The sequence below is a fragment of the Indicator indicator genome, chromosome 5 (assembly GCF_027791375.1).
Source record: "Indicator indicator isolate 239-I01 chromosome 5, UM_Iind_1.1, whole genome shotgun sequence".
NCBI lineage: Eukaryota > Metazoa > Chordata > Aves > Piciformes > Indicatoridae > Indicator > Indicator indicator.
The window spans coordinates 18,123,172-18,143,412 of record NC_072014.1 but is presented as its reverse complement, the minus strand read 5'-3'; the positions used below and the strand labels follow the sequence as shown (position 1 = coordinate 18,143,412).

The 20,241-nt window shown below is 36.5% G+C and overlaps 1 protein-coding gene across 1 annotated transcript in view; it reads right to left on the bottom strand.

Annotated features, from left to right (window-relative positions):
• Nucleotides 1–20,241, bottom strand: part of TTN (titin) — a 242,357-nt gene that overhangs the window by 82,483 nt on the left and 139,633 nt on the right. Inside the window, exons 121-154 of the mRNA XM_054381468.1 lie at nucleotides 18,554–18,604; nucleotides 18,078–18,473; nucleotides 17,594–17,869; nucleotides 17,099–17,374; nucleotides 16,811–16,950; nucleotides 16,222–16,348; nucleotides 15,872–16,135; nucleotides 15,501–15,767; nucleotides 15,109–15,372; nucleotides 14,430–14,569; nucleotides 14,187–14,313; nucleotides 13,801–14,067; nucleotides 13,435–13,701; nucleotides 12,196–12,462; nucleotides 11,956–12,095; nucleotides 10,902–11,028; nucleotides 10,013–10,155; nucleotides 7,607–7,730; nucleotides 6,536–6,802; nucleotides 6,290–6,387; nucleotides 5,964–6,132; nucleotides 5,606–5,872; nucleotides 5,187–5,453; nucleotides 4,816–5,094; nucleotides 4,300–4,708; nucleotides 4,079–4,203; nucleotides 3,717–3,983; nucleotides 2,880–3,149; nucleotides 2,476–2,778; nucleotides 2,052–2,354; nucleotides 1,514–1,701; nucleotides 1,312–1,426; nucleotides 477–761; nucleotides 45–196 (exon numbers count right to left, since the gene is read on the bottom strand). Coding sequence (XP_054237443.1) covers nucleotides 45–196; nucleotides 477–761; nucleotides 1,312–1,426; nucleotides 1,514–1,701; nucleotides 2,052–2,354; nucleotides 2,476–2,778; nucleotides 2,880–3,149; nucleotides 3,717–3,983; nucleotides 4,079–4,203; nucleotides 4,300–4,708; nucleotides 4,816–5,094; nucleotides 5,187–5,453; nucleotides 5,606–5,872; nucleotides 5,964–6,132; nucleotides 6,290–6,387; nucleotides 6,536–6,802; nucleotides 7,607–7,730; nucleotides 10,013–10,155; nucleotides 10,902–11,028; nucleotides 11,956–12,095; nucleotides 12,196–12,462; nucleotides 13,435–13,701; nucleotides 13,801–14,067; nucleotides 14,187–14,313; nucleotides 14,430–14,569; nucleotides 15,109–15,372; nucleotides 15,501–15,767; nucleotides 15,872–16,135; nucleotides 16,222–16,348; nucleotides 16,811–16,950; nucleotides 17,099–17,374; nucleotides 17,594–17,869; nucleotides 18,078–18,473; nucleotides 18,554–18,604 — 7,427 coding nt within the window. The remainder of the gene's footprint in view (nucleotides 1–44; nucleotides 197–476; nucleotides 762–1,311; nucleotides 1,427–1,513; nucleotides 1,702–2,051; nucleotides 2,355–2,475; nucleotides 2,779–2,879; nucleotides 3,150–3,716; nucleotides 3,984–4,078; nucleotides 4,204–4,299; nucleotides 4,709–4,815; nucleotides 5,095–5,186; nucleotides 5,454–5,605; nucleotides 5,873–5,963; nucleotides 6,133–6,289; nucleotides 6,388–6,535; nucleotides 6,803–7,606; nucleotides 7,731–10,012; nucleotides 10,156–10,901; nucleotides 11,029–11,955; nucleotides 12,096–12,195; nucleotides 12,463–13,434; nucleotides 13,702–13,800; nucleotides 14,068–14,186; nucleotides 14,314–14,429; nucleotides 14,570–15,108; nucleotides 15,373–15,500; nucleotides 15,768–15,871; nucleotides 16,136–16,221; nucleotides 16,349–16,810; nucleotides 16,951–17,098; nucleotides 17,375–17,593; nucleotides 17,870–18,077; nucleotides 18,474–18,553; nucleotides 18,605–20,241) is intronic.

The window sequence follows — 20,241 nt, the reverse complement described above, 5'->3', positions numbered from 1 at the left end:
GGAAACAACATGGCTGATATAAACTGAAATAAGAATGAACTTACTTTGCTCCATGTTTTCCTGCTTACTTCACGTTTTTCAATTAAATAGCCAGTAACTGGACTTCCACCATCATCTTCTGGAGGTTCCCATGACAGCTGTACTGTGTTCTTGACTATGTCTAAAACTTTAAGTTCTCTTGGTGCACCTGGACGAGCTAAAAAATCACAGAAATTGTATTAAATATTTTGTACTTGGAGTTTGACAGGCGATTTCTGTAATCTCACAGAAGACTTATTCTTTTAGTCATTATTCCTTAAAAAAGCAAAGTTGGATATTGAAAAGAAGTATTATGGAGGATGGATTTTGAGGTTTTAATTATATTTTTAGTATACTTGGCTTACTGAAAGATGTGTGATTTCACATTATTAACATAATTAGATTTTAGCCAGACAAATAACGAATATTATTGCTAGAATATATACGTATCCTCTTACCAATGACATTAACGTTAATTTCTCCTGAAACAGATGACACGGGGTTTTCTAATGTTAAGGAATAAATTCCCTTGTCTGGACGTTCACTTGGAGTAATTGTAAGTTCTGCAAAGGAGGCAGTGGTCTTCATTGTTACACGATCACCCTCTTCTAAGACTTGATCACCAAAAGACCATGTGGCAGTTGGCACAGGGTAGCCAGTTATAGGAACACGGATCTTGATTGGTTCTGGGACAATAACTTCCAGCCCATCTTTAAATGCACTTAGGTCCATTGTAGGTCCAACTGGAAAAAACATAAAATGGATTCAGTGAAATATTTTCAGGTGTTCTGAATATAGCTAGTCATAGCTATATTGAGAGGCTGATTCTGACTGTATCTCAGCCTGCAGTTTGGAGCTGTGTAGGCCTAGCTGTGGCTTATCACTCCCCTCCTCTCCTGGCTAAACCTTTTTTCAGATATATGAGAGATGACAAATCAGCTTAGCATTATCAAGTAGGAGATCTGGTTCACTATAAAAATTGTGTTGTTTCAGGGTTTTTTTTCCAATTTTTTTTTTTTGGTCTTTCCTGCCTGTCTCTCCTCTGTTACCTCCCATAAAGCTAGATCAGGAGACTAAATGTCATTCCTTGCTCTTCAGGCAACCTAGTAGGACTCTACCTAATAGTACAGGTAATTACCTGCCAAATTCATAATAGAGGAGAAATAGCTCAGAATCTCAAAGGTCTAAGGTTTTTTATACTACAGAGCATCTAGTGAAAAAAATACACTAGGATTCACATTAATTTTGTGTCCTCTCTGATTAATTATCTTTAATAAACAGCATGTGGCTTACCAAAAGTATCATCTGCTGTTAACGGTCCAATAGCCTCTGCTGGGTCAGACACTCCAGCTGCATTTTCTGCTGAGACTCTGTAGTAATAACTGGATCCTGGTTTCAGTCCAGTTACCTAAAGAGCAAAAAGAATAACTTAGTACCTCATATTAAGGGTGGTCTACACATTCTGGGTACTTTACTGATGAACAGAACATCTTACCTTAAATGTAAGAGCAGGTACGAGTTTTGTGTTGCAGCGAATCCACTTGTCTGTCCCTTCTTCTTGTCTTTCAATAATATAGCCTAAAATTGGACTTCCTCCATCGTTGAGAGGAGGTTCCCACATGAGCTGCACTGATGTCTTAGTTTGATCTGAATGTTCAAGGTTAATGGGAGGACTTGGTCTCTCTGAAAATAATTTGAGAGAAATAAATTTTACAATGCATAAAGTATATCAGCTCTATATCCTTTAAGGTACTCTTTATCAAAAAATTGCATATCTTATTCTAAACTTCACTTTTGAAATTGAGGTTGGATCCCAATTTCAAAGCAAAAATATTTGGAGTTCTAATTGAACCAAATGGTAGCAAAGTATTTCTGATATATTTGAAGGACAAAAGCAGGAAAAATCCAATTGTACATGGTATCTGCAGCACATGTTTTTTTCCTCAGTTGAACATTCCTACACATATTCTACATAAACAGTGGAACTGTGAGAGATGTCATAATGCAATCACAATTAGTGCTTGCATACTTACTGATTGGGTCCATAATTTTTACTGCACGTGTAGCAGGACTTGGTTTGCCAACTCCAACCATGTTTTGAGCTCTTACTCTGAAGAAATATTCCTCATTTTCCACAACATCAGTCAGGACAGCTGACAGTTCGTCAGCTCCTGTGGTCATAGCTGGCTCCCATTTGATGGACGCTCTGCTACGCAGTTCTATAACATAACCAATAATTGGAGAACCTCCATCATAGTCAGGTGGTTCCCAGGTAAGTGTGGCTCCAAACCTGTTCACATCGGTAACTTCCACATTTTGAGGAGGACCGGGAACATCTGCAATTTATTTGAGGGAGAAGAAGCAAAAATAAGCTATGTGTTTTTAATCTATTTTTGAGTTTGTACTAATTTTCTCACACTGTCATTAAACACTGAGTTTTTCATAACTTCTACTCACCAAATTTGCTCTTAGCTTCCACAGGTGTCTCTGTTTCCACTGGCTCACCAGTACCCACTCTGTTCCGTGCACTAACTCGGAAGAGGTACTCAACTCCTCCTTTTTGAAGCCCAGTAACAGTGTATTCACAATTTTCAGCACGATCGGTGACCATAATCCAGGTTTTACGCTTGATATCACGTCTTTCAACGACATAGCCTATTATTTTACTTCCACCATCACTTACTGGTTCCTCCCAAGCGAGGCCAACCTCACCATCATAAGTTTCAGTGACTTCCAAGTTTCTAACTGGACCTGGAACATCTAACAAAGATATGACAATATTTTAGGACATTGCATTTTTAGCTTTTCCCTGAACTGTCTTAAATAAATGCAAAGAAGGCTTTTATAATGGGAGTACTTACCAATGACCTCTACGTTGATGAATGCTTCTGCCTGGCCATGTTTGTTTCGAAGTATAACCTTGTACCTTCCCTTATCTGATTTCTTTGCTTCATAAATTTTGAAGGTAGTGCAGTCAGTTGTTGTATCAACAGTCGTTGTGGGCAGATTTTCCTCTTCTTTTAACCATTCAGCTTCTGCTCTTGGGTAGGCATCATATGGAACAGTCATTGTTAAAGGCTTGCCAACATCAACCACAAGGTTTTGATCACCAGTCTTGATTTTAGGTGCAGCTGTGGAAGATCAATGGGAGAGGTAAGTATTTACGTATATATATAAAAGATACATTTCTGTAGTCAGCAAAGAAGCTTATGTAGAAAAGCAAAAGGAACTGTTATGTGAATTCTAAGCAAATCCTTCACACACTTGTTGGATTGTTCTGGAGAAAGAAACTCACGTATGTAACGTACCCTCCTACAAAATGAGGTAAAAGGGAGTTGCTTATTGGATTGATCATGTAAAATGGACAAAGTAAGAACTTCAGTCTTATATGACTGAGATGAGTAGGCAATATAACTTTCATGTTTCAGATTTGCAGAGACCCAGTGAAAAGGTTCTGTATCCTTTATGTCCTTTGGTATAGACAATGAAAAGTGACCTATATTTTCCTCAAAAGTTGGATCAGTATGGTATAATAAATGTTTTTTTACCTTTATTGCAATGTATACAGTTTAACAAACTTGCATGTCGCAGACTGTATTCATTTTAATTCAACTATTGAAGCAACAGAATTCAACTATTTAAATAGTTTATGCAGCAATCTATGATTTTATAAAAGAAACACAATGCAAGCAACTTACCGGCTAATTCAAGTTTAGCTCTAGCTTCCTTATCTTTGGCAATAAATCTGTATTCCCCTTGGTCACGAGGCCTTATCTCACACACTTGCAGCCTGTGGACCTTTCCTTCACTCATCATCTGATGTTTGTCACCTTGGATGATAATCATGTTGTTTCTCAACCACTTAACCTCCACACCATCTTTGTTCAATTCAGCCATGAAGATGACATCTACACCAGGAGCTTCGTAAATATCTTGGGGCGGTCGGATGATCTCAACAGGGATTTCTGAAATAAATGTAAATCCATTTGGTGTTTTTTGTGTATTGATTCCATTATTACTAAATAGTGAAGAAATAAATCCTATTTGATTTTATACATACCTTCAACAAAAAGTCTTGCTCTAGATTTCCTGTCATCCACTCCGCAGGAATATTCACACTCATCATCTAGTCTACAGTCTTTTATGATTAATCTGTGCAGATTTCCATCCTTTTCAAATTGGTATCTTTATGGGGGAGAACAGCAGCAGTATTTTAGTTTTCAAGCAAAGTAACAAAATAAAGCAAGCATATTTATCATATGACCAAGAAAATGTACGTACTTTTTGCCTTCTTTGATTTCTCTTCCATTTCTGTACCATTTTACACTGGCTTTCTCCTTGGAAAGCTGGCATGTAAAGACAGCATCATCAAATTCAGTGACAGTCTGGTCCTGGAGATGTTCAATGAAGTCTGCTGGTGCTTCTGTGATGAGAAGCTCTGCGACAGATTTGTCTTGTCCAGCAGTAACAGTGTATTCACCTTCATCTATAAACCCACAGTCTTTAATAATGAGTGAATGTTTGTATTTATCGATTTTGTACAAAATGCGCCTGTCAAATTTGATCTCTTCACCATTCTTTGTCCATTTGAGGGTTGCATTAAGGCGATTAACTTTGCACCAGAATGTGACAGTTTTCTTTTCCATGGTCTCAATGTCTTCAAGGGGCTCCACAATTCTGAGATCCTCCTCTGTTAAGACAAAACCAACCAAACTGTTTAGTTTACATCCTCATGGTTCTGATGTGAAGTTGAGTGTGAGGTGATGAAATAATGTTAATACAGTGCAAGTTATTTACCTAATACGGTTAAAGCAGCAGAGCTTTTGGCGTGTTCACCTCTTTGGTTTGACAGTGAGATAGTATAAGTAGCTTGATCTTTCAGCTGTGCATCTCTGATTCTGAGAGTGTAAACTAAATCCTTCTGGACAATAATGTATTTTTCACTATCAAATATTGCCTCGTCATTTTTGTACCACTTCTCTTTGGCACCTACTTTATTGACTTCACAGTTGAAGATAATTTCTTGACCCTCATTAACATTTTGGTCCTTAAGAGGTGTTATAATCCTGAGTTTTTCTGGATTTAAGAAAAAAAGAAGAAATAGGACATCATGTAGAATAATGAATGCAACAAAACATGCACCTGCACATTGATAAAATAGAGCTTACCGATCACTGTTAATTGTGCTGTAGCTTTAGATTCACCAACCATGATGGTATATTTTCCTGCATCTCCAAGAATGGAGTCTTTAACCACAAGTGTTCTCTTTTTTCCATCTGAAATGATATCGTACTTATCACCAGACTCCAGGACTGTGTCTCCTCTTAGCCACTGTACTGCAATTGCCTCTTTGGATACTGAACAGACAAATTCAGCTTTGTCTCCTTCAAGCACCTCAAGATTTTGTGGTCTGGTAAGAAATTCTGCTGCAAGTTCTGAAAGCAAGCATTTTTATAGATAGATAGATTATTATTTATTTTTTAACTTAAAAATACAATAAACCAAATTGTGTATTCCTACTTATTTATCTATTTAGTTATGGGGTTTTTTTTCCTAAAATACAAAGCCACAAAAATAACTCTCTTACCATGCACAGTAAGTTTTCCTGTTGTACTAGTGCTTGGGAGCTTGCAAGTATATTTGCCAGCATCTTCAGGATGAGCATTATGTATGAGAAGGATTCTCTTTCGGCCTTCAGAAATGTGTTCAAATCTACCACCATCAGGAACTTCCTCATCTCCCTTAAACCATGTAACTTCAGCATTAGGCTTTGAAACTTCACAGATGAGTTTTACAGTGTCGTTTTCATTTACTTCAAGATCAGGAAGATTTTTTGTGAAAACAGCTTCTTCCTCTGCAACAAGAGTTTCAAAAGATGATTAAAACCTCTCATTCCCCAAAAGTTTTTCTTGTTCATAGGCTGGATTCTAAAACACTCTGTTTACCTAACACTGTAAGTAGGCCTGAAGTTCGAGCTGTTTTTGCTTCACAGGCATATTCAGCTTCATCATCAAAGACGCATTTATTGACAACAAGAATGTGTTCTGCACCTTTGGAAATTATATCATATTTTTTGCCTTTTCTAATTTCCATGCCATCCTTAAACCACTTCACCTGTTTTAGAACAAATAAACATGGTCATTAGTAGCAATATACTCATCATAGATTTCAGTAGTGTGTACTTTTGTAACAACATAATAAAGCTGTCAATTTAAAAAAAAAAAACCTCCAGTTGAAAGAGTTGTTGAGATTAAAAAGTATCATTATTGACCTTGACACCTGGACGAGAAATTTCACATTCGAACCGAGCAGATTCTTTTTCTTTAACTTCAAGGTCAGTTAGGGGTTTCAGGAACTCAAGGCGAATAGCTGTAAGAGAAAAGAATATTTTCACTAGGGAAAAGTGTCTGGTAAATAAGAATAATTTGCAGACATTGGTATTATGGGCAGTCATAAATACCAGTATATAGCATTTACAGCTCTTAAGACATTTTGTAGAAAATGGTAAATTACTCACGTTCCACGTTGAGAAAACAGGATGTCTTAAAATCCTTAGCATCGCAGGTGTATGTTTTTGCATCATCCAGTGTGCAGCCATGGATAATGAGTTTTCTGACCCTGCCATCAGAAATTATATCATACTTCTTTGATTTGTGAATTTCTTCTCCATTTTTGAACCACTTAACTTTTGCATTTTCCCTGGAAACTTCACATTCCAGTATTGCAGTGGCTTCCTCTTCAACAGTCTGGTCCTCAAGTGGCTTAGTAAATTCAACTGGGGGTTCTAAAAGAAACAGATTTTTGATAGAAAAGATCTAAACTGTAGCCAAGTCTCTGTTTGTATAGAACTGTCCCATACTTTTGACTGATTTTCCTTGACTAAACAATGAAATAGGCTCTGAAACATCTCTTCTGAATGTGTTTTACTTTTTTGTTTTTAAGGCCCAGGCATGTTTAGTTAATTGAACTAATTTCCTCATATTCAGGCTTCTCTAAGGTTAGACTGAATGATATCCTTGTCCATGGGGATTTTACCTGTCTACAAAGCTTTGCAACTCAGTTTCTTTAGCTGACCTATACCCAATGTGATCTCAGTAACTCTGAAGTTGTACTCTGAACTTAAGTAAATTAAAAAAAATTTCCTTGAATTGCAACTTCTTAGCTTTCAAGCAGTAAAAGCGAGTATCCAGTCTACGTTACGTCACTTGATTGATGGTGTGATTGTTCTTTCACAGGTTTCTGGATATCCTGAAGAACTGAAAAAAGTCATCAGGAGTCATAAAAGCCAGTGTTTGCAAGTCCTTTTGAGGCCAATTTAATGTTTAATTCTACAATGAAGTCCTGGAAATCCTAATGAATTGATTTATCTCCCATGTCTGACATGCTTCCAGTACTAATTTCCTCAGCTCTTCTGTGAAGCATAAATGTTTTAAGAGGCTTTTTTAATCAGGAAAGTTATCTATCAGTCCAATATTTTATGTATGATTCTACTAATTTGACATATAATGTATACTAACGTGCTTTACCAGCATGATTCTTGAATGGGCTATTAACACTGACTATGATATAATTAGAATGACTGACTTACCTTTCACAAAAAGATTTGCTTGAGTTCTGAAATCTTTTGCTGTCAGTGATACCTCTCCTGCATCTGTTAACTTGACGTCTCTCAGAATAAGTGTGTGAACTCTCCCTTCAGCACGTGTGACGACCTTATAAAATACATTAAAAAACCCTTTTATATGTATCGACAACAAATATTTAATGAAATAAGAATGCTATTCATTGTTATCTGTGCAGCTTGATTGTTTCATTTTATGTGAAATTTTGACCATATCCTTTTGAGAATAATTTGTTTTGTCTTTTCACTTAGAGGAAATCGTAATTTTAAATGCCCCCTTGTTTTAAGCTATTTGTGTTCTTGTAGTAGAAACCCCAAATCTGTTATCAAAGTTCACAATGAGGCTGACTGGAGATCATGTTTATTTTGAACAAAATACTAATAAATATGAATCTTCAATAAATTTCATTTTGACTTTCTCTTATTTTGGTATTCTTTTACTGAAGAATTTTGGTAAAATTTCTTTCTAAAAAACCCAAAACAAACAAAAAGTTTCCACATTGACCTACTGCTGAAACTGCTTTGCATTCGTGAGTCTGAATTGAACAACTACATAAACAGCCCTTTTTCTCTAGGAGTGGACCTGGAGGATCAAAGCATACATCCTGCATTGTAGCCTAAGAGGGCTCTTACTCATTCATGCTGTGAATTTTGATACTGATCTTGAAGAATTCTATTCATTTATTTTCAGAGAAGTACATGATCATGTAGTAGATGCTGGTTTAGAAGAACAAAGGGAAGAAGTGAGCTTCTGCTAAGGAAGAAGCATGAAAGATTAAACTACTTCTGAGAAGGCAGTCCCTTTTGCTTTGGAGGTAAGGAAGGAACTAAGACACTATGCTTCCTCCCAGATGATCATTGTGTCCCCGAAAACTACATCTAATGAATGCTCATCTGAAAGACATTGAGATAAAGCCAAATATGTATTTGATCAAGATAATCCTTAAAGTTAAACAAAGAGTTCACTTCAATAAATGCTATATATGTAAACCTAAATGCCAGATACAGAGGCAAAATAATGGTTTAAATTAAAAACCGCTGAAATGAGCGGTTCAAAATTAGACTGATTCTTAAAGACTGTGGTAAAAGTGTTTTACATGAAGAGAAAGTGATCCATCAAGTAGAGGTATGTTTTACTCTGAACTGCTTCTTGATAAAATTTCAACTGAAAATGACAGTTTGGAGAGTAAGTGTAAATTGAATGAAAATCTGAATTTTTTTATCCTGTAATTAAAATGATAGCTAGGACAGAGAAGAACAATATAATGTTCCATCATAGAAAATACTGAACACAGAATATTTTTCTTGCCAGACAGTAATAACTATGAAGCTATGAAGCCACTGCACTTCCCACATTTTTATTCTGAGGTTTACAACTTACTACTTTGATTTATTACATGTCTCATCTACTGAGTTTCAATTTTTTTTCAGTCTCTCCTTAGATGTTGTAATAGGGTTGCCTATTACCACAATCAATTTTCTTCCTGTTTCTGTATTTTTTTTTATTATGTAGGTTTTATTTATTTAGGCAAATTTAGTGAAGCTCAGAAAGATCTAGTAAATCCTGGGAATAATACATTAAAAATTGTATTTTAAAAGGAAAAAAAAAAATCTGTACCAAAGTATTATTAGCAGCATTATTACAGGGTGTGAAACTTTGCTAGGTCATTTAATGCCTTGAAAGTTTGCTTGAGCTCAGGTTTCCAATTTGTATTTTTATTTGCATTCTTTTCCTTAGCCCTAGTATGTGAAAAAGAAGTCTCAAAATCAGTGGTATCAATTTATATATTTCTTTATGTATTTATCCTGACATTAACTTTGAATATTAAACTGACTGCATTCCAGGCTGCTCAGATCTCAGAGTTGAGAGCCAGCACTTGATGAAGGGTTAAAAATAGCTAGTGAGAAGTGCTTGACAGGCAAATCTGCCCAGAAAGTTATCTGAAGAGCCAGAACAAATGCCTGAATTGGAATGTGAATCCTCTTAATCCCCTTATATGCAGAACTGGGCTACAATTCAGCATTCAGGAGAATAAAAGCATTCACTGAGAGCATCTTTCAAAACTCTCTCACTTTAATTACAATTAACTTGAGCATAAAATCATTTGGTATCCCTGCAGTTGAGTGTCCAACAGAATCAGGCACAAAATCACTGTTCTACTGATTGATATTTTGGAACCTTAGTTTCCCTTTGTACCATAAATACTTGATGTATTCCAGAATATTGGAATTTCGGGGGGAAAAAAAGAAAAGCTACTCTGTTGCTGTGTCTTAGCACTTCTACTGGCAGAGACTAAACAAGAAATTAGGAAGAAAACTGAAAGAGAACAAGGAAGTGGAAACATGAGAAAAAATAAAGTTTCGTTTCCTTACCTTATCGCTGGGCTCCAGTTTCTTTCCTTTCAGGAACCACTCTACTGGTATTCCCTCATAAGAGAGTTCACAATCGAAGGTTGCTGATTCCCCAGCTGTCACTGTTACATCCTTGAGGGGTCTCAGCAAGCCAATTACTCGAGCTTGGTAAGGAGAAGACATAATTTTCAGATTAGTCACTTCTACCCAAGAGAGAGCTGCTGCCCTTATGTACTAATCTCCATGGTGGCTTCCCTCAAGAGAGAAAGACATCGCAATGCCACTCTTCAAATTCCCTAAATAGAAGAGGCCTCCCTGGGTTTTCAGGGGGAGGGCTGGTCACCTAAAATTTCCTATTTGTAGAGCGTGTTTCTTTAAATTGAACAAGGTCAGCAGGAAAGTTACCATGCATCTGTCTCCCTGCCAAGCCTTGCATACCTCTTGAGAGATAAGGCATGTGTTTTCCAAAATAGCAAAGGCTGGGATTGGTGTGGGAAACAAGTGGTCTTCAACTGTGTGGTCTGTCCCTGTCCATCAAGATCTTAACCCTATCCCCATATATCACTGTAATCCCATCCTCTTAGGTTAACATGATACCTTAATGCAGTAAAGCCTTTGCTTGTAATGCTTTGATTTCATAACAACATATGATGCCAGACCATGAAGCCACCTTCAAGGCCATCTTATTTTTGCTTCTCCTATATGAACAAACTATATGTAAAGTCAAAAAAATGGTAGGACATTCCTTAACTAAAAAACTAAGATGGTTTGAGTACTTAATCCTTCAGGTTTTGTTCTGGAAAGAATTGCTGTGGGTTTGATGCAGTAGAGATTTGTCCACCCAGTACAAAAAGGCAACAAATATGTTGTTTTCACTCACTGAATTAATTTCAGCTTAAAAGACACTTACGTTTCACTCGAAGGTGAGCTCCAGATTTGGCATTTGCTGCTTGGAAATCTACACCACCAGCCTGATCTAAGCGTACATTGTACAGTGTAAGGAAGTGCTTTTTGCCTTCCTCCTTGATTTCACATTCCTACAAAAAAGAGAAGTGAAACAATTTTTAATTTTTTTAGTAGCTTTTCTGTGCTCCTCACTACAGTATCCTCTGCATCTCCTCATACCATACATGAGTTATCTCCTCCATTCACAATGCTGAGGCCCACAGCCACTTGCAATGTACCTTACAAACTTTCATTCATAGGTCTTTCCTTTCAATGTCTCTTTCTAGTACTATTTATTTCCTCTTACAGAGGGCAAGAAGCAACACATTTATGTTGCTGAATGGTATGTGCTGATTGACTAGCCAATATATCTATATGTAGGCCAGTCAGAGACCTAAGGGAACTAGAAATTACTAAGCTTGTGCTGTGGCCTTCCCTTGACAAGTGTCTTTTTGTCTAATTCAGACTCTGATTTTCATGGAATTTCCTGATTTGGTGTATTATTCACATTGGTATTCTTACATCAAAGAGTTGTTGAATTACTGTCAGTCATGATTATATTATTTCTTAATTTTACACATTCTTCCTAATAATGGAAAAGAGTTTGAAAATATGATATACATCTATTTAAAGCAAACATACCTCAGAAAACAAAGCTAAATGTTAACAATCCAATATTTAAGTCTATTTTAAAACGCCATTATGTTTAAAGGAATTTCACAAGGTCTTTGTACCTTGGATACATGATTGTTAGGGTCTAGCAACACAGGATGCACTTATTTATGTAAACCCATTTATTATTTATCTATTTTATCTAATATTTTAGATTACACTTATACTACATTTGCAACATTATTAATGAAAAAAACAAGCAAACCAGTATTTTTTTATAGTGGCCGTTATTGAAAGCGGAAAAGAAATTTTACTTAGTTTCTGCAACTGCCTTTTTCTCCTTCATACCCTAAATCCCTGCAAATTGCTGGGATACACATAAGAAACGTTCTGAAAGATTTGCTTACAGCTGATTCTGTCAGGGGTTCTCCTTTTAGCTTCCAATTACCATGGACACCTTCCTCAGAGATTTCAATATCAAAACGGGCAGTCTCCATCTCAAACACTTCCACACTTTTTAGTGGGCGTATAATCTCAATATCCCGATCTGGAAGAAAAAGGAAAAAAGAAAAAAGTGATAGATTCCCTAATCTGTAACAGACCCCTAAAGATCTCTACTACAGACCAGAGCAGTAAAACAACCATACCTTCAATATTGAGGTTAGCAGAGGTTTGATCAGTACCACAGTCACAAGTGTACTGTCCAATGTCAGTCTTCAAAGCTTTTTTGAGGATAAGGATTCTCTTTTTACCATCAGCCTTAATAACAACGTTCTTTGATGCAGTAATTGGTTTACCATCCTTCATCCATTTCACTGGTGCATCTGCTTTGCTGATTTCACATTGTAATATTACTTCATCTTTCTCTACAGCAGTGTAATCCTGCAGCTTCCCAGTGAAGTAAGGGTCTCCCTCTGCAAAAAAAAAAAAAAAAAAAAAAAAAAAAAAAAAAAAAAAAAAAAAAAAAAGGTAAAATGTGTTTCAGTTTGAAATTCTAGCCTTTCAGAAAGGACAGTTCTTACTATAAAATAAATTTCTTTTTTATGTCCTGAAAGAAGGATTAAATATAGTCCTTATGACTATGGACAGACTGAGGGGGCTGGGGTTATTCAGCCTGGAGAAGAGAAGGCTCTGGGAAGACCTAATAACAACCTTCCAGTACCTGAAGGGGGCCTACAAGTAGGACAGAGAGAGACAGTTTACAAGGCCTGTAGTGATAGGATGAGGGGCAATGGTTTCAAACTAGAGAAGAGTAGATTTAGATTGGATGTTATGAACAAATTCTTTACCATGAGGGTAGTGGAACACTGGAACAGGCTGCCCAGGGAGGTAGTTGAGGCCTCATCCCTGTAGATGTTCAGGGTGAGACTCGACAAGGCTCAGGGCAACCTGATCTGGTTGAAGATGCCCCTGCTTACTGCAGAGGAGTTTAGACTAGATGACCTTTGGAGGTCCCTTCCAACCCAAACCATTCTATGATTCTACAGATATTACATAAATCTATTGGGGGGGGGGGGGGGGAAGAGAAAAAAGAAATATCTAAACAAAAATTCAACATACTACTAATATTACTGACAACACTGTTTGGATGTTCTGAATTTCAAAGTACCACTTAATTATCTAATAGTTAATGTTAAGTATCTAATTGTTAGTTTTGCAAGTGGCATGATATGTTAAAGTTATTTTAATTATATTTTGTTCATGAGGAAATGGAAACCCAAAGAATCAAAACAAATTGTAAAACTGTCAAAAAAAATCACAAAGCAGATTTAGGCCAAACCAATAAAGAACTCTGCCATAGCAAACCGCAACCAACCCCAAGACAATTTGATCAACATTTTCACTAATAAGACTCTTTTAATGTAAATTACTTTGGATATTCATACCAAGAACAGTGAGTTTAGCTTCTGAAGATTTGTCCATAGCTTCCACTTTAATCTGAGAAGTATCATCAATAGTAAGATCTTTGATTGTAAGTGTATGGAATTTGCCATCATCCGTCATAGAAACTACTTTGCTCGTATGTAATCGCTGGTCATTCTTGAACCAGACAACAGGAATATTTTCATGGGAGAGTTCCACAGAGAACACGGCAGTTTCTCTCTCCTTTTTTGTTACATCCTTGAGAGGAGTAATGAATTTCAGGCGGATACCTATAACAACATAATATTTCATTAACAATAATGCTAGCAATAAAAACTATTCAAGGACTATAGTACAAATCTTTGAAAGAAAGGCAAAGTCAGACAAACCTTCAATAATAAGCTTGCCACTTGTTGTCTTATCCTCAGCTTCAAACACGTATTTAGCTTCATCCTCAAATGCAACAGATTTAATAATCAGAGCATGCTTTGTTCCATCTGAAATAATTTCAAATCTTTCATCTGAAGTGATCTCTTGTGTTCCTTTCAACCAGCGGCAAGATTTTGGTTCTCTGGACACCTCACATTCAAACTTGGCTTCATCCTTCTCAAAGACTTTCACATCACTTAGTGGTGTGATAAAGATGAGAGGCAATTCTGAAATCAGTGAAGAACACTTTCAGTTCAGTAATACATTCATATAAGCCCTTCTGCTGCTAGAGTTGTTCTATCGCTCTAAAATACACATGGAAAAGTTGGCAAAGTGCAGATTATACCTTTCACTTTCAGATTAGCAGCACTTTTAGCATTAGCAGCTTGGAAGGACACTTCTCCAGTCATATCAAGTTTGCAGTTATGAAGGATGAGAGTATGCTTCTTCCCATCTTCAATGATTTCACAGTCCTGGTGATAAAGAAACACCCAATATGAATATTGTAAGAAATAACTAAAGAGAAATTATTATTATCAATTTCTTTTCTTGTGTAAATTATGGTCTAAAAATAAAGAAGCCGCCTCACAGGTGAAGGTGTTAGAGTTTCTCCCTTTAGCTTCCACACAGGATGGACATCTGGCTCAGAAATTTCAATTTCAAAGCGTGCTGTTTCACCAACAAATACTTCTACTCCATACAGTGGGCGCTCCACTTTAATTAAACGAGCTAAAGTTAAAAAAAAAAAAAAAAGGAAAAAGTTCACATATGTTTACTCACTCAGTTGATACCATAGAAATGGAATACTGGGAAACAATCTCAGCTCTCTCCTTATCCCTTTTTTTAGGGAGAGACTTCAAATGCTGTCACTGATAAATGTTTATCTAACCTCTTTTTAACAAGGTGCAAATATGGGCAGTCAAAATCTTCCTTCTATAATATGTCCGAAAGTTTAATTATTTTTATTAAGAATATTTTTCCTCATAATTAACCTAGATATCTGTTACAGTGAATTAAGCTGTTTTCCTTCCTATAAATGGACATGGAGAATAACTGATTGTCACTGCCTTTATAACAGCCATTTATGTATTGTAAGATGTATTGTCTTTTATAAATACTCTTAACAATGGTAAATCTAGTTTTTTCAGCTATTCATTATAGCAGCAGGTTTTCTAACAGTACAAATTTTTCTGTTGTGCTCTAGAGAATGTCGACATCATTTTACAAAGGCTTTAGTACTTTCCCTTAACCAGAGCATCATGACTTACACTCAACGCTGATGTTAGCACTTGTCTTGTCTGTTCCACAGTCACACTCATAAACGCCCTTATCGCTCTCTGCAGCCTTCTTGATCTTCAGGATGCGGCGCAAACCATCAGTTTTTATGGAAATTCTGTTGGAAGCTACTAGTTCTTCACCATCTTTGTACCATTTCACTGGCACATCCTTGCTGAGTTCACATTCCAGGGTAATATCATCTTTCTCCACAGCACTGTAGTCTTGTAATTTCACAGTGAAATAAGGATCGGCCTCTATAAAAGGCACAATGGATATGAAACAGTAAATTTGTGATATAAATTTGCTAAAACATTGATGTTTTATCACTTTCTACCTATAAAATTGTTTATATGTATTATATAACATGTTTTAAATCAATTACCTAAGACTTTGAGGTTTGCTTGTGTGTTCAAGTCCTTGACTACAGCCTTTATTTCAGAGATATCATCAAGTGTTACTTCTCTCATTTCTAGTTTATGAACTTTGCCTTCTGAAGTAATAAAAACTGTTCTGCTTGTATGGAGTCTCTTGTCATTTTTGTACCATTTCACTGGCATGTCTTCATGGGAAAGCTCAAACTGAAAGCGAGCTGTTTCCCCTTCTTTCACTGTCTGATCCTGTAGAGGTGAGATGAACTTCAGCCTCACACCTGCAATGCAGACACATAAATACCATCAGAAAAAGACTAATGTGTTTTAAAAGATACATTCTTCACACATTTTTTGGTGTTTTTTTTCATAAGAAGATACTTGCCTTCCACAAACAGCCTTGCTGTGCTCTTCTTACCATCAACTTCAGCAGTGTATTCTCCCTCATCATCAAACTGAGAATCATTGATTACAAGAATATGCTTCTTTCCGTCTGCAATGATGTCAAATTTTTCTCCAATCTTGATTATGTCAGTGCCCTTAGACCATATAACATTAGCTTCTCTTGTAAGAACACATTCAAACCTTGCTTGGCGCTTCTCAGGGACAGTAACATCTTTTAAGGGCACAGCAAAGTCTAGTTCAATTTCTGGAAGCAAAACAGGACACATCATTTGTTATGTGCTCTGTGTGAACTCTGTTTAAGCTGCTATCAAATGTCACGGGTTACTGTACCTTTCACTGTCAGGATAGCTGTAGTAACTGCATTGAGTGCCTGGTAAAGGACTTCACCAGCTTGCTCTAACTTGACTTTGTGCAAAGTTAGGAAGCGTTTTCCTCCTTCAGCTTTGATTTCACACGTCTAGAGAGATTATAGACTTTGATAAATGCAATGCCAGTGCCTTATTTCTAGGTACTTCTAGTAAAGAGAATCTATAGACATTGTACACACAGTAAAGAGTCAGCTAGAGAGATTGGAATTGTTTTTCAAGGAAAGACAACACAATGAGAAAAATGGGGTACATTTCTTCAGCATTCAACACTTATTTTAAATGTCAGCATCATTCCCTAGCAACATATGTAGGATAAATTTATTATTTTCAGAATAATGTGCTCTAATCCTTTGAGAAAATAAAGGTCTTTTATAGAATATAATTCTTGCCTAAAGAATCGATGTTTTTCAGTCACCATAATGTTTAGCCTTTCTATGTTCTGGCCTCAGTAGCAAGGACAGACCACAAAGATCTTGTTGTAAAGAGTCAAGGGAACTTGTTCACCACATTTAATTTCAACAAACTATGTTGTAAAATTCACAGATGCTTACAGGTGAAGGTCTCAGGATTTCTCCTTTCAGCTTCCATTCACCAGGAATATCATCCTCAGATATTTCTGTATCAAAGTTTGCTGTTTCTTTCTCATAAACTGTAACATCCTCTAATGGCTTCAGAAGTTCAACTTCACGTTCTAGAGTGCACAAATAAACACATCTATAATTAGGTCAAGTTTTGATAGAGCTTTATAATAATTCAAGTTACCTTTTTTGCTTGCATAGAGGTTTTTGAACATTAGATTATGAGCTCATTAAATATAATACAAATAAAAGCTTCCTTACCCCCAAGGGTCAGTTTAGCTGGGTATCTGCGACCTTCAACTTCCACTGAATATTCCCCGACATCAGCAGGGCCAGCATTCTTGATTTTCAGGAAAATTTTATTTCCTTCTTTCAAGATTTCTGTTTTGTCAGTTGGTTCAGCAGGGATTTCTTCATCTCCTTTAAACCATTTAATGTTTGGTGTATCCTTGACAATGTCACAGGAGAAGGTAGCTGTTCCTTTTGGTTTCACATGCTGATCTCTTATGGGTTTCACTAACCAGTCTCTTATAATTTCTGCACAACAAAAAGTTACATAAAAATACAGCTTAGTGGACTTTTCTGTAAGTACGTAGGTCATAAGTAGATCTAACAGATTTTTTTCTTATTAAAGCAAACTTTTAATACCTTCTAAAACTTTATCTGTTGATTTATGTAGTAACTCTAAGAGAAAAAGCTTCCTTAATTTTTAAAAAGCCCAGGTATCCAAAGAAGAGCATGATTTTGATTACTCACCTACTACTTTAACACAAGATGAGCATGACAGCTCAGAGTCCTCCACAGTAACAGTGTAAGTGCCAGTATCAGCATCGTCTGAATCAGTGATTGTGAGGGAATGTGACAAACCAATAACGCCCAGAGCAAATTTTCCAGCCTTGTTTTTGATGATCTTTCCATCCTTCCTCCAGACCACATTTCTTTCTTTATTAAGCTCGCATGTCAAGTACAGTGGCTGGCCTTTAATCACAGTAACTTCTTCATCAAGAGTTTTCACAAACTTCACTGGGAGTTCTGTGGGAAACACAACAATGGGGTTTGTCTCATTTAGATACAGAAGGTGTGATGCAGAAATGTCTTACTTATTAAACAAATACGTGCAGTGATTGATGGAAGCAAAAGGATGCCTCTACCAACCACTGTAAATTCACAAAGTACCAGAACTTCTAGCTTAAGGAGTAGCTAACCTTTGAATTATTGATAAACTTGAAACAGGGAATACCTTCAACAATGAGTTTGGCTGTAGAGGTCTTCTCTTTGTTCCCCAGTCGTAATACACAAGTATATTCACCAGCATCTGACAGCTGGACATCAATAATATGCAGCTTCCTATCTTTGCCATCAGCAATGAACTTATGTTTTGGGCTCTCTCGGATGTTACTTCCATCTTTCATCCAGCTGGTAATAGCAGTGGATGGTGAAATAAGGACTTCAAAGATTGCAGAAGAGCCAACAGATTCAGCTTCTGTTAACACTATGTCTTTCATCTCTTTGACAAACTTCAGTGGTACAGCCTTGAGTTGGTAAGTGAATGGAGGCTCTTCAGGAGGTTTTTCACCACCGCTGCCTGGCCTGAGTTTCCTTCTTTCTGCATCTGCTGGTGAAGGTGTCTTCTTGGCTGTAATTTAGATTAAGAATTTAGTAAACTAATCAGGATTTATCACTTTTGCATGTAGTTATTGACTTTTAGTATCTTACCTTTGATTGGACTGATGCCCTTCGGAGTTTCTTCTTTTGATGGCCTGGCCTCTGAAGTAGAATGGCAATATTATTAGGAATGTAAACGTGTACTAAAATTAAGACAAACACTTCTTCTACAAATCAGTTTTTATCTTCCTCTAGTTAGAGACACATAGAAGGGAAGGAAGATATAAGCATATATATACATATATATATAAAAATATGTATATATACACACAATGTGCACTGTCTGTATCTCAATGGTGAGTTCAATATCTTGAAGCATGGGAAAGATATATTGAGCAACAAGGACTGAAAGGAAGCGGAGGAGCTCCTAGTTCCTCTGTTTTTTTTGCTTGCCCATTATTTTTTAAAATTCTGACACTCCCTGACACTTTATTCACAATTAGGTCCTTGAAAAATACCCATCTATCAGCTAAAATAACTTAAGTATCCACTACAAGCTGTGTGGCTTTTTTTTTTTTTTTTAAGAAAAAGCACACACTTTTACTAATGAAGACAAATATATAAGTTGTGTAAATTAAATATGTTTCAGGACAATGTGATGCTCTGATAAGGGAGGCCTGTCCTGTTAGTTGCCCAACTTGTGATGAATCATCTCAGACTTGTGAAAAAATTTCCCATGTTATACTGCTTTTCATCATTATTTTATGAAAGGAAAATTAAAAGATACTTTTATTGGGGGAATGACATGAATGAAATTAAGGACAGATTTTATTGCAGTGAATGGAAAATGAATACTAGAAAAAAATGTGAGTTTTCTCAGAAGATAATGGAACACAACAGGATTGATGCAGTCTTAGAAAAAGGTAAGACTAAAACAATGAAAAGAGTGATCACACATATGTATGTACAGACACATAACACAAACATGGCCAGAGTGACTGAATGTCAATACAGCCAGGTAACAGACTATATGGAAATGTGAACGGTGTTAAAGAACCAAAACAAACATCACAATGGCAGATGGTATTCTCCTGAAGCAAAGAGTACAAGCACTTTGTAGAAGAATTTGGCTGCAGTCTTCCTCACCTCGCTTTGCATGAGGCTTCGCAGGAACATCCCGAACTTCACATGATTCCCCAGGCGCATCCAAATTCTTGTTCTCATTTGAAAATCTACTGACCTGCCCAACTGTATGAGCAAATTCTGATTTCTGGTGTTCTTTATCTCCTTCTGATTTCTTGGGAGTTACTGTCTTACCTATGCTCGAGGAGTAAGGAACTTCTCCATTTCCAGGGATTCCTTTGCTTGGTGATATTTTGTCTGAAAGTATTCCTCTGTCTTTTTCTATGGTAACAGATGTGCTTTTTCCAGTGCCAGGTTTAGTTGATGTTTTTTCATCTGATGTACTTTCTGTCACTGGAAGTGCTTTTCCTGAAAGCTTCGCTTCTTCCACAGTCACAGAGGGTTTCTTTTCTTCAGTTTTATCTTTGCTGCTTTTGAAAGATGGAATTTCTTTATTTTCATCCTGAATGGTATGAACCTCTTCACACTGTTTTTTATCTTGTCTTCCTAGTGGCTGAATAGGAATTTTTACTGACTCGGATCTCTCAGCTTTTTCATCGTTGACCCCCTTTTCATGTTCTCCTGAAAAAATGTTACCTTCCTTTCCTTCTCCTGTAATCACTGTAGCAATTTCTTTATCCACTGATAGCTTTTCAGGAGTGCTTGACTGTTGAATA